The sequence below is a fragment of the Schistocerca cancellata genome, chromosome 11 (assembly GCF_023864275.1).
Source record: "Schistocerca cancellata isolate TAMUIC-IGC-003103 chromosome 11, iqSchCanc2.1, whole genome shotgun sequence".
In the NCBI taxonomy this organism is placed as follows: domain Eukaryota; kingdom Metazoa; phylum Arthropoda; class Insecta; order Orthoptera; family Acrididae; genus Schistocerca; species Schistocerca cancellata.
In genome coordinates this window covers 167,903,587-167,917,492 of record NC_064636.1, presented here as the reverse complement: position 1 = coordinate 167,917,492, position 13,906 = coordinate 167,903,587, and the positions used below count along the sequence as shown (strand labels likewise).

The 13,906-nt window shown below is 43.8% G+C and overlaps 1 protein-coding gene across 2 annotated transcripts in view; it reads left to right on the top strand.

Moving 5' to 3' along the window:
• LOC126108521 (probable citrate synthase 2, mitochondrial) overlaps window positions 1-13,906 on the top strand; it is a 234,300-nt gene that overhangs the window by 74,653 nt on the left and 145,741 nt on the right. For both annotated transcript variants that reach the window (XM_049913792.1, XM_049913791.1), the window contains exon 2: window positions 10,615-10,779. In XM_049913792.1, coding sequence (XP_049769749.1) covers window positions 10,615-10,779 — 165 coding nt within the window. The remainder of the gene's footprint in view (window positions 1-10,614; window positions 10,780-13,906) is intronic.

Below are 13,906 nucleotides of genomic sequence, written 5' to 3'. Positions count from 1 at the left end.
TGTGTCCTTAGACTGCAGTCTCCACTGCCATATATGCGCTCGCGACGCTGGAAATTTGCCCAAGCCGATTGGACACTTTTTTCGTCTCTCGCGACATTCGATGACCGTCGCTTTCCCAGCGTCGACGATGAGGTCACACATATTACCGACGTTATTCTTACAGCTGCGGAACGTTCAATACCACGCACCTCCGAATTGCCCCGGCGCCCCCCAGTTCCTTGGTGGAACGAGGCATGCCGTGACGCACTACGTGAGCGGCGACGTGCTCTGCGCAATTTCCGTCACCATCCTACTTTGGCCAACTGTATCCGCTATAAGCAGCTCCGTGCGCGATGCCGTCGCGTCATCCGCGATAGCAAGAAGGCAAGCTGGAAATTCTTTATTAGCTCATTTAACAACTTCACTCCCTCCTCGGAAGTTTGGAGTCGGCTTCGACGGTTCTCAGGCGCGCCTAGGTTCTCCCCGGTCTCTGGGCTCACTGTCGCGCATGATACCTTAGTGGACCCCGTCGCAATTTGTAACTCATTGGGTCAGCACTTTGCTGAGATTTCGAGCTCTTCAAATTACCCGCCAGCGTTTCTCCCGAAGAAACGTGCTGCAGAAGTGCGACATCTTGCTTTCTCCTCTCCAAATCACGGAAGCTACAATACTGTTTTCTCCATGCGGGAACTCCAACATGCCCTCTCTTCTTCTCGCTCCTCCGCCCCAGGACCGGATGGAATCCATGTCCAGATGTTGCTGCATTTATCAACCCATAGTCTGCGTTACCTCCTTCGCCTTTATAATCGAATTTGGACCGACAGTACCTTTCCCAGACGGTGGCGGGAAGCTATTGTCGTTCCCATTCCGAAACCTGGAAAGGACAAACATCTCCCCTCTAGCTATCGCCCCATTTCTCTCACGAGTAGTGTCTGTAAGGTTTTGGAGCGTATGGTGAATTACCGTTTAGCTTGGTGGCTAGAATCCCGCAGTCTTTTAACACCAGCCCAATGCGGATTTCGGAAGCATCGTTCTGCAGTTGACCATCTTGTTGCTCTCTCCACTTATATCATGAACAATTTTCTCCGGAAACGCCAAACGGTAGCAATATTTTTTGATCTGGAGAGAGCATACGATACCTGTTGGAGGACAGGCATCCTACGCACACTGTTCTCTTGGGGCTTTCGAGGCCGGCTGCCCCTTTATCTTCGCGAATTTATGGCAGAGCGCACTTTTAGGGTGCGGGTGAACACTACTCTCTCCCGTACTTTCTCCCAAGAAAACGGGGTACCCCAGGGATCCGTGCTGAGTGTTGTACTGTTTGCCATCGCTATAAATCCAATTATGGATTGTCTCCCTCCTGATGTCTCGGGCTCCCTCTTTGTGGACGATTTTGCGATCTACTACAGCTCTCAACGGACCAGCCTTCTTGAACGACGTCTTCAAGGATGTCTCGATCGCCTCCACTCGTGGAGCATCGAAACTGGCTTCCGTTTCTCACCCACTAAGACCGTTTGTGTCAATTTTTGGCGACGTAAGGAGTTTCTTCCGCCCTCCTTACATCTAGGTCCTGTCAACCTTCCGTTTTCAGACGTCGCTAAATTCTTGGGTCTTATGTTTGACAGAAAACTAAGCTGGTCCTCCCACGTTTCCTATCTTTCGGCTCGCTGTCTGCGATCGCTTAACACCCTCCGTCTCCTGAATGGTACCTCCTGGGGAGCGGACAGAGTGGTCCTTCTCCGCCTCTATCGTGCCTTGGTGCGCTCGAAATTGGATTATGGAAGCATAGTCTACTCCTCTGCTCGGCCGTCTATTCTTCGGCGTCTCGACTCTATCCACCACCGTGGATTACGTTTAGTGTCTGGAGCTTTTTACACTAGCCCTGTGGAAAGCCTTTATGCTGAGACTGCTGAACCTCCGCTGTCCAATCGGCGAGCAGTACTCCTGAGTCGTTATGCTAGCCATCTGTCTTCCATGCCTACTAATCCAGCCCATGACCTTTTTTTCGACGCCTCCTTTGATGTAGGGTATGCAGGCCGCTCCTCTTCCCTACTACCCCCGGGAGTCCGCTTCCGTCAACTGCTCCATTCTCTTTCCTTCCGCTTTCCTAAAACCTTCTGGACAACTTGGGGTACAGCACCGCCTTGGCTCCGTCCCCGGATCTGCCTGCTCCGTGACCTTTGTCAATTTCCCAAGGATGGTACCCCTACACTTGTTTATCGTCGGGCATTTGCTGCTCTATGTGCAGAAATGACGGAGGCCACATTTATTTACACCGACGGCTCGAAAACATCGTTAGGTGTAGGGAGTGCCTATATTGTTGGCGACACCCCAAATCGCTTTCGGCTTCCCGACCAATGTTCGGTTTATACTGCGGAGCTTTACGCTGTTCTCCAGGCTATCCACTTCATCCGCCGCAATCAGCGGATACAGTACGTTATCTGCTCAGATTCTCTCAGCTCTCTCCTCAGTCTCCAAGCTCTTTACCCTGTGCACCCTCTGGTCCACCGGATTCAGGACTGTCTGCGCTTGCTCCACCTGGGGGGCGTCTCGGTGGCGTTCCTCTGCCTCCCGGGACACGCTGGTATCTGTGGGAATGAGGCGGCCGATATGGCGGCCAAGGCTGCAGTCTCTCTTCCTCGGCCAGCTATTCAGTCGCTTCCCTTCACCGATCTACGGAGCGGTTTATGTCGCCAAGTTGCTCATTTATGGCATGCGCATTGGTCGGCACTTCCCTGTAATAAATTGCGGGAAGTGAAAGCCCTTCCTTGCGCTTGGACCTCTTCCTCCCGAACGCGTCGTCGGGAGGAGGTAATTTTAGCTAGACTCCGGATAGGGCACTGTCGTTTTAGCCATTGACATCTTTTAAGCGGCGATCCTCCCCCACTCTGTCCCCACTGCTCTCAGCTGTGGACGGTAAGACACCTTTTAATTGAATGCCCCTATTTTAATCCGTTACGCTCCCGTCTACAGCTATCGCCTGATCTATCGTCGATTTTAGCAGATGACACGCGCTCAGCCGACCGCGTTCTCCAGTTTATTAGTGACAGTGAAATGACGTCAGTCATTTGAAGCTTTTTTGGGGACAATCACCCCCTTTCTGTAGTGGATTTTTAAGCATTCTTCTATTTTTAGTTTCTCCAATTTTCTGACTTTGTTCCCATTGCTGCTGGTTTTAAAATTCGGTTTTTTACTGTCTTAAGTCACGGGCTGGGCGCTAATGACCTTAGAAGTTTTGCGCCCTAAAACCACAAACAAAAAAAAAAAAAAAAAAAAAAAACGATCGAGCACCTGTTCATAATTCACTGCCTGTGGCAGAGTGGTTATACGATAGTAACATCCCCGTAATGGACTGACCTGCATAGAGTTCTGACCTGAATCCTATAGAACACCATTGGGATGTTTTGGAACGCAGATTTCGTGCCAGGCCCCATCGACAGACATGGATACCTCTCCTTAGTGCAGCATTCCGTGAAGACTGGGCTGCCATTGCCCAAGAAACCATCCAGCACCTGATTGAACGTATGCCCGCGAGAGTGGAAGCTGTCAAGGCTAAGGGAGTGCCAACTCCTAATTGAAATCCATCATTAGCGATGGAGGGCGCCACGAACTTGTCGTTGTCAGCTAGATATCCGGATACTTTTGATCACATAGTGTAAATCGACGATCGCTTGTAATTCCGAAGCAACCTGCTACTGCATGCGATACAGATATGCAGTGTGCTGTCTTGCTGTGACAAGTTTTGTATAGTTTCAAATGGTTGAACAGTTTTCGTTAGTATTTCTACGCTCGCTTGTAGTAACGACTTCACATTCGTATTTACGAGTACCCCCCAACCTAATTATTTAACCCTAGGATGCATATACAGGGCCTCCGAGGCCCTTGTATGTCTACATTTTTAAAAAAATTCTGTAATTTTTGTTTGATTTCAAACTGCTTTCCAGTACCCTTTAACTAACACTGTGACATTCCTCCTATCAAGTCTGAACGAGATACCTTTTTAAGTTTTCTGTATAATTCAATACGTTTAACCATACACCGTGAATGCATAAGCAGGGCTTCAGAAGCCCTCCCGCATTTATAAATGTTCTTTAGCCTATATTGTCTTCAACATTTGTTTGGCAGCAGTTATTAATTCAACAATAACTGTAGTGGTATTTCCAGCAACAAGAGTGCCAACAGCAACAGCAGCTGTAGTAGTAATAGTATAACTAAAAAATAATACTTTCACATATTGGCGATGTCTGTGTATTATTGATCTTTTTGCTATTACATGTTTTATTGTGTAGTATTGTTCTCCTGTGCTGCTCTTGTCAGCCTCATTGTTACTGTAGTTTTTTGCTGCAAGGCCCATATTGTTACGAGTAGGACTCGTTTAGTGCTGCACAAGCTGCTGTTCGAGAGACACGGCTTTTGCTATGGCTTCGACACGCAAAGCAAGAGTGTCAGTATGTGCAAATGCAGCTAATTTTACAAGTGTTGTAGCTCATTGGTTTGAAGATGATGATTCTTGCGAAGAAGGAAATATTTTTGAAGATGCAATTAGTGAAGAATCAGCCAATGAATCTGCAGATGTGAATATTGAGGCAGACGAGTCCTTCTGATAATATTACTTAATCAGTCTGAAAATGAACCACCACAAAAAGGTATAGAAGACCACACATACATTAGTCGGAATGGATAGATTTGGAAATTAGATCCTCCTGCAAGTTTTCTAACACCTGTCCATAATATCGTAAAGAAGGCACCTGGGACCATTTCATCTCCAAGGACATACTAGAGGAAATCATCAGCTGCACAAATATTGAATGCAGAAGAGTGGCTGCTTTACGTGGTAAATAGTGGAAAAACGTTTCGCTTGCTGAAATGGGTTTTCTTGGTCTTTTACTGCTTTCTGGTGCTGAGCAGAGTGGGGATGTCCCTATTAGAGAATTATTCTTGGATGAAAAGGCAAATCCTACATATAAGGCCACCATGTCAGTACATAGATTAGAGGATATAAGGAAAATGATTAGATTTCATGACAGGCGTACCCGTGAAGCTCGATCTGCAGATGAGAAACTTGCAGCTGTTTGCTATGTATGGGAACTGTTTCTTGACAAGTGTAGAAATAGTCCCAATGATTCGCTCACAGTTGACGAATAGCTAGTCCCATTCCGTGGAAGGTGCAGCTTCACCCAGTGTATGCCCTCTAAACCAGCCAAGTATGGCATAAAAATGTTTTAGTTATGTGATGCTACATCTGCATATGCTTTGGACAGAATTGTTTATACGGGAAGGAAGCCCCATGAACCTGTTCAGAAAAATCTTGGATTGAATGAGGTGAAAGATCTTGCTAAAAGCATTTAAGGATCATCAAATAATATTACTGTTGACAACTTCTTTACTAATGTGCAGCGGGAAGAACAGATGCTTCAGAAGCAAATTACAGTGGTGGGAACAACAAACAAAATAAACCAGAAATTCCTGATGAGATTAAACCATCTGCCTCAAGAGCGTTTCATTCCTCACTGTTTGCATTTAGAGGTGACATTGCAATGGTGAGTTATGTTCCCAAAAAGAAAAAGTCTGTAGTTCTCATTAGCACCATATATCACGACAGAAACATTGATGAGACTCATGCAAAAACGAAACCAGTTATAGTAAAGTTCTATAACTCTACGAAGGGTGGAGTAGGTCAAATAAACCAGAAAATTCGTTATTACACTTGCAAGAGACAGACAAGATGGGCATGTGCATTATGGATGAATATGATGGACGTCGCAGCAATGAACAGTGAAATTTTATTTTCCGCCCAACATCTGGCATACTGTAGTGGAAGAAGTGATATAAGGCGTTTGTTTCGAAGAGATTTAGTAGAGGAAATGGTAAGACCACTAATGGAATTTCGTATTCAGATCCCTAATCTTCCAAAGAAAATCGCTGATGCCATGCAAAGATGTGTTGTTCAAAAAGATATCATATTGCTTCAGAACCAAATTACCAGTTTCAAGAAAAAGATGCAATTATTGTCCATATAATAAACACAGAAAAAGTGCTATGACCAACATTTGTAGGGAATATAGTGGCGTTCTTTGTGCTTCTCGTTTGTCACATGTTGGAAACTAAGAAAAATGCAATTTTATGTCAACAACGAATAATAACTTTTTGTCTAAATATTGCCTATATACATAATATTGTGGATAGTGAGTATGTTTTAATTGAGGAAATTGGTTGTAATAAATGTTACGAAATGTAAACTGCAACTTACAAATGAATTAATAAAATTATTTGTATATGTTGTACGTAAATTGATGTAACTAATAAAAATCCACGTAGTTTCTTTGAAAAAAAATAATAAAATGTTAATCAGGCCCACCAGATCCTGTTACTGTATCTCAGGAATCTTTCAATACGACAATAAATATGACAGAAATAAATTTAACTGCAAAGAATGATTATATGAAAAGAGGAAAATTTTAAATTAGGGCAGGGCCTTGGAGGCCCTGCATATGCATTCATGTGTGTTTTCGGCACCGTGCATCCTAGGGTTAAAGAATGTAACTCTGATGTATACTATATTCCGAAATGTCTTCTGAATACTTAACAAAGAACTGAGTTGAATATTTTACATTAAGCATGTACCTGAGAGGGAGTTTAGTAAAGGGTTTGAAATTGTGTAAGGCTTGTTGCAAATAAAGTGCTTTCGTCCTTAAATACTGGAAGAAATAACCTGGGTGTTTCAGCTCAGTGAATGAAGTTGCCTCGATACGTGCACGGCTCGTGACTGTAACACTTCTCCTAACTGTGGTAATCATTTTATATAAGACTTTCTCTGAATGAGTAATTAGAACAGCATTCTAAATCTTTAAATTCGGTCAGTTATGTTAAACATGGAAAAATGATTTTTCCCCCTCACTGGTAGTAGTTAGATAGGCAACCTGCATCTGGGTAACATGAGCCGTGAACCGGAATAACGAGTTAGTATTCCAGATAATACAGATGTGGCGCGGGAGCGAACAGCGTTGTAGGGGCCGTTTTTACTGCACTCACCAGAGCGGGTGTCAGATTGCGGCGGGGTGTAAGAGGATCCTGCCTGAGGCAAGCGCAGCGCGACGGCTGCAAACCGACCGCCAAACCTCTCCAGTGTAACCGTACCAGGGAGGCCACGACGTTTGGAACGCGGATTTACTGCAAACTTCGCTCACTCGTACTCCGTGAGGACAACAAAATGTGTGTGCAGTAGCGCGTACTTCTCAAGCGTTATTGAGAACATAGCAAGATAATTTCGGTAGTCAAATATATACACCTGTGCGTGGCCATTTTTACCATGAAGCACCGGCAGCCGAGTGGTTAGCGTTTATTTGACAGTTGATGTAATAGGAAAAATACGTGTAATCGCATGAACTTTTATTAAATTTACAATGTTATTTGGCAGTCTACAAATTTTTATTATCACAAATAATATAACTACAGACTATTAAACGGCCAAACGCATAAAGTGATACTGAAAATGTATGCTTGTCCATGATTTGAGAAATTCCTTATACCTGGAAGGAGCCCGAAACGACTTGTTACCTCCAAGTTTTGACCGGCACAGACGGCTTTCGAAAGATCTAAATTTAATCGTCGCTTTCGACATTACGAGTACAAGTTGCGGGATGGTATTTTTCGTAAAAAAAAAGTTAAACGGCATAAGCTGCAAAATGCTATGTTTCCCCACACGCTAGGTCTTTTGAGGTCTTCCGTGGAAAAACAAACCTCGTTAACATTTTCAAAAACCCCTTTCAGCCGATAATTTGGAAGCAAAGCATGCATAACTCAGCATGTCCGTTAATATCGGCGCTGATGATTAGTCATGCAGTATCGAGTGTGTTTAAATAGCGTCTTCACGACAAGCAATTTCTCGTTCTCTTTCGATTAAGTGTGAACAATTTTGAAGACACGGACAAGCATATATTTTCAGTATAACTTTATGCGTTTGGTCTTTTGCTAGTCGGTAGTTATGAATATTAAATTATTTGTGATAGTAAAAAATTTGTAGACTGCCAAATAATATTGTAAATTTAATAAAAGTTCATCCTATTACACGTATTTTCCCATTACATAAACTGTAATACAAATTGTAAATAAAATGACTGTTAGAAATTAAAAAAAAACTGACGAGCAGGACTCGATCCAGCGACCCAGCGATTACGGAGCATGAACGCTAACCACTCGGCTGCCGGTGCCTCATGGTAACAATGGCCACGCATAGGTCTATAGTTGACGACCGAAATTATCTTGCTATTTTCTCAATAACGCTTGAGAAGTACGTGCTACTGCACACACATTTTGTTGTCCTAATGGAGTACTAAGAGTGAGCGAAGTTTGCAGTAAATCCGCGTTCCAAACTTCATGGTCCCCCTTGTAAAACTGAGACAATCGCAGTTGTAAGATGATTTGTAAACCGTAGTCAGCAGTCGCGGATGTTCGACTCTTACGTACAGGGTGGCGCACGAAATGTGTTAACAATTGTTTCTTTTACAATACCGTTGGGATCTCTACAGCAGTACCGGCAGAGCTTCGAAAAACAAATGAGTTACGAAATGACGTGTAATTCACGATACTGCCGCTAAGAGACTAGTAAGCAGCAATGGATGACAATGGAAGACTGATGACACAGCAACGATCTGCAATTGTTACTTTTTCGTGAAACGAAAAGCCTTGTTGTGACTCGGAGGCGTTTTCGACAACAGTGTAACACACGATGGGTCCCTTGAAAGAAAACCATCCACAGGTTGTACGATAAATTTGTACAGGAAGGAACAGTATTGGAAGCGAAGCGATCTCGGCCTAAGCCTGTTTGTTCGCCGGACAATATTGAAGCGGTACGAGTTGCTGTACAGAGAAGTCCCGTGAAATCGTGTAGGAAGGCGTCAACTGGGAATATCCAGACGCTCCGTTCAACGCATTCTTACAAGTGACCTCCATATGTACCCATACAAGATGACCTGTGCACAGAGGCTCACTGAAGAACACGAGCAGCAGAGACTACTGTTCGCTCAGTGGGCGGAGGATAGGGAAGAAATTCTCAACAACGTTTGGTTTTCAGACGAGGCGCATTTTCCTTTAGACGGTGTGGTTAACAACCAAAATGTACGCTTTTGGGCCACTGAAAACCCACAAGTACTTCACGAACGACAACATTATGCTCAGAGGATTACAGCATGGGCAGCAATTTCCAGTCACGGACTTAATGGACCCTTTTTGTTTGAAGAAACTATAAACAGAGAGCGTTATTTGAGCATGCTTCGCAATAGCTTCATTCCACGGGTTCTTGGTACTGCCTTGCCCGTCAACGCGCAGTCGTTCATGCAAGATGGAGCAAGGCCACATACTGCAAACACTGCGTCGGAGTTTTTACACGAGCATTTCGACATGCGGATCATTTCACTCAGGTTTCCAGGTCGCGTCAATGACTGACAAAATTGGCCCCCAATAGTCCAGACGTCAATCCATGTGACTCTTTGGGGGTACCTAAAGGAAAAATTTTTCCCGAAACGTCCACGTGATTTAATGGAGCTCAGAAGACTTATCTTCCGTAATTTCACTGCAAGCCTGAAAATATGTGCCGTAGGGTAATCACTAACTTCAGTGCTATAACAACGTTACCACAACAAAGGTAAAAAATTGATTGTATTGTTGCTCACGCTGCTAAATATTGCATTTTCGGGCAACAACGAAGTTATATTATGTGGCAGGTGTCATTAGAGCACAGTTAATAAAGTCATTTCTTGAAATTATGGATAAATTCGTTTTTCCCACGCTGGTCTCGTTGTGAACTCATGGCTCAGTCTTCGAAAATCTAGGTAATGATGATTCCAAGCTCGGATGCAAAGAGGCCTAGGTGTTACTGTGCGGTATTCAAGAGTTTTATAGATGTTTCATAAACCATTCTTGAAGATTACTTTTGAAAGTTAGGACAATGGTGATGTAAAAAAAGTAATCAGCACTCCGAATTTAAGTTACACTTCTTTTTTATTACTTATGTTGCAATATCACGTAACTCGTTCCAAAACATCAGTTCACAATATAAAACATACTTGAAAATATCTTCCTAACTGTTAAAGTTCACATTTAATAAACTGACAACAATTTGCGTCTTTTTAACATGACTACCAAAGCTTGACTCTCTAATAACCGCTTACGCGCCCAAAAATCAGTTAAAACTACGTCAGTGATCATAGTGACAAAACAAAGAATACACATAAGAATAATATCATTGCAATATATACATATTGATGTATCGAAGTACCTCTACATTAATGAAATCAAATCTGAATGTTGTCAGAGAAATATGTTAACTATTTTACACACACACAGTAGAATGTTGCTGGTATCGGGAGGTTGAGGTGAGGTGCCGTAATGGTTACGTAGTTCAAGTACCATTACAGTGTTCGTTCGAAGGAAGTTGGGAAACGAAATGGTAGACATACTGAGCATGTGGTGAGTTGGAACAAATCTCCATGCACGACACATCATTGTAGTATATGTTCCTTTCAGATTGTATTGACAAAGTTTATATTCAAAAACAAAATGGTAACACATTTCGTGCTCCACCCTGTATTACTTGAGCGCACTTGAGGTTTCACTGAGGCGTGTGTGGTGTTGCAGAAGGTGGCGCTGCCCGTGCTGTCGGTGCTGTCCCGCGGCGTGGCCAGCGACTCGACCGACCTGAAGGCGGTGCTCACCGAGAAGGCGGCGCGCGAGCTGGAGCGAGTCAAGGCCTTCCGCAAGCAGTACGGCAGCACCAAGGTCGGCGAGGTCACCGTCGACATGGTGAGCACCCGCTCTGCCTGCTGGCCAGCTTTCACTGCTACGGGGGACTTACTGGAAGGACTCTTCACACAACCTGTTTGTTTTTCAGTATACAGAAGGGTCCAAAAAATGTATCCACTGTTTAAAAATTCCATAACTTGCAAACTGAGTGACGGAGTTCATTTTTGGTGAAAGTGTAGCTTAAAAGTCCAACTTAAAAGATGTCACTGTAGGTGTTCTGGTCCGAGCACGGGGCTCGCAACCCGAACCACACGCCACTGTTACGGACTAATGAAGGACTGGGTCCCATCCTTAGATTGCACATAATTCGTTAAGGTCAGTCCAACACATTTATTTCAAATAACATAAATGAAGTTACATTTGAATCTGTCTGACATTAAACAGGAATAAAAAAAACAATTTCAATATCAGCTGATTTAGTGCGTGAAGCGCGAGTTAAGCCAATAACCACATAAACTAAACAATTCTCCGTAATTCAAAAGAAAGAAAAACAAAATTGAGTCAGTACACCCCACTGACAAATTTCCAGAAAACCTTAGAATACTACCCAAAAGAATACACTGAAGTGGGGAGCAATCATTCACCCTACAGAACACCTCAAAACAAGTTCAATAACACAGCTGCGTGCCCCAGAAAACTGCGAGACACTAAATACACTTCATTTGACGAATAACAAATACTCTTTAACATTACGCCTCTCCTGTTTGAACTGCTGTGTCCGAAAGAAACAGGCGCTTATATGAAGACAGTAACTGTTATCGAAAGAACAGAATACTGTTGATGACCGTGCAGCTTTTCCATGGAGTAAATGACTAACTGAAACCCTCAGCTGCCGACAGGTGTTGATATACCTCGATGTGGACAGCTGAAAACGTGTGCCCCGACCGGGACTCTAACCCGGGATCTCCTGTTTACATGGCAGACGCCCTATCCATCTGAGCCACCGAGGACACAGATGAATAGCGCGACTGCAGGGACTTATCCCTTGCGCGCTTCCCGTGAGACTCACATTCCCAACTGTCCAAAATTCTACATATGTACCTTACAGACATTTGCCCAACCACTCATTACTCGCGCACGCTTTGGCCATTCCCGTAAGAGTTTGGGCAACCTGTGCGTATTAGCACAGATGGTCAATAGCTGGGTAGCCTTTAACTATACAGGGTGATTCAAAAATGCATGTAAATATTTTAAGGGTGTATTTGTGAGGTAAATATAAGACAAAAATGTTCTATAAATGTTTTTCCATAAACGTTTAATTCCAGAGTTATCGTTAAATACGAAAGTCATGTCCGTATCAAAACGACGGCAGTGCAAGCAGCAGGATGCCATATTCTGGTACGTAATTCACATACGTATCTCCCAACAGTTGATTCGAAACTGCATGAATAGTGTTTGTTTTTGTTTGCACGTGATGTTTACTCCTACTGTACGGAAGATGGCGCTGATGTTGTTGGTAACGGAAAAGTACGTCCTGTCGTTCATTCATCGTCGGAAGGCCAAAGGTTTCGTGCACATGATGTACTCAAACAGTGAGTATGCTGATATGCACCTTGTGTATGGTGCAGCAGATGGAAATGCACTTGCAGCAAGACGAAGGTACAGTGAGCTGTTTCCAGGAAGACGGTTACCAAGTCATCAGACGTTTGTATCTGTGGACAGACGTATGCGGGAGTATGGCATTCGTCCTGGGCCGCATTCAGGTCGACCACTTGAGCATGCAGTGAACGTCGAGGAACATGTTTTGGACCTGGTAGACCAAGATCCATCTATCAGTACGAGACAAATTAGTGCAGCTGTACGACTTCCACAATCTACTGTATGGCGGCTGCTTCGGAGACAACAGTTGCATCCATTTCACCTGCAAAAAGTGCACGAATTGACACCTGAAGACTATCCTCGCCGTCAGCAATTCTGCCAGTGGTTACAAGAGCGTCATTTGAATGATCCAATGTTCATTCGGCGGATATTATTCACAGATGAGGCCATGTTTACTCGTGCGGGTGTAATCAATTCGCATAATATGCACCAGTGGGCTGTCGAGAATCCTGGCGCGAGAATTGTGCGTGGATATCAACATCAATTCTCCATAAACATTTGGTGTGGTATTGTGGGGAATTACTTACTCGGACCTCATGTTCTGCCTCCAAGGCTGAATGGGCACGCGTACTGCGAATTTGTGGAGGGAGAATTGCCTGGATTGTTACAGGATGTCCCTCTTGCAACACGAGCCACCATGTGGTTTATGCACGATGGTGCTCCCGCCCATTACAGCCGCAACGTAAGGGCGTACCTCAATTCTGCGTATCCACATCGATGGATAGGTCGCGGAGGACCAATTGCTTGGCCAGCCAGATCACCTGACCTGAACCCTTTAGACTTTTATTTATGGGGCCGACTAAAGACATTGGTGTATTCTTCTGCAGTACCGAACAGAGAAGTGCTACAACAAAGAATTGAAGGTGGTTGTGAAATTATTCGTGGAGAGTTGAACGGACTGTGTAATGTGCAGAGATCATTGATGCGACGAGCACGGGTCTGTCTGCAAGTTCAGGGACAGCATTTTGAACATGCATTGCATTAAGATTTGTGCAAATACAGTACAGTACAGTACAGTCTGTAAAATGCTTCAATTTTCCTTAGTTATTGTGCATTGCTGTAGTTCAATCAACAGGACCTAAATTAATACAGTGTTCGCGAGGAATTGTTTCAGTTTGTTACGTCACGTTTATTTATCAGTTTGCGTTGTTAGTCCAAATGCACTGTAATTAAACTGTGAACTCTGGGAATTAAATACCTTACGTTGTATTGAATGTATTATCCTGTTTTGTTCATAACTCTGTAATAAGCCAAGTATGGAAAAAATTGTATAGAACATTTTTGTCTTATATTTACCTCACAAATACACCCTTGAAATATTTACATGCATTTTTGAATCACCCTGTATATATGAAGACAGTAACTGTTACTCCAGGGAAAAGCTGCACGGTCATCAACAGTATTCTGTTCTTTCAAGAATTGTGGACAGTTCGGAATGTGAGTCTCACGGGGAGCGTGCAAGGCATAAGTCCCTGCAGTCACGCTAGTCATCTGTGTCCTCGGTGGCTCAGATGGATACAGCGTGTGC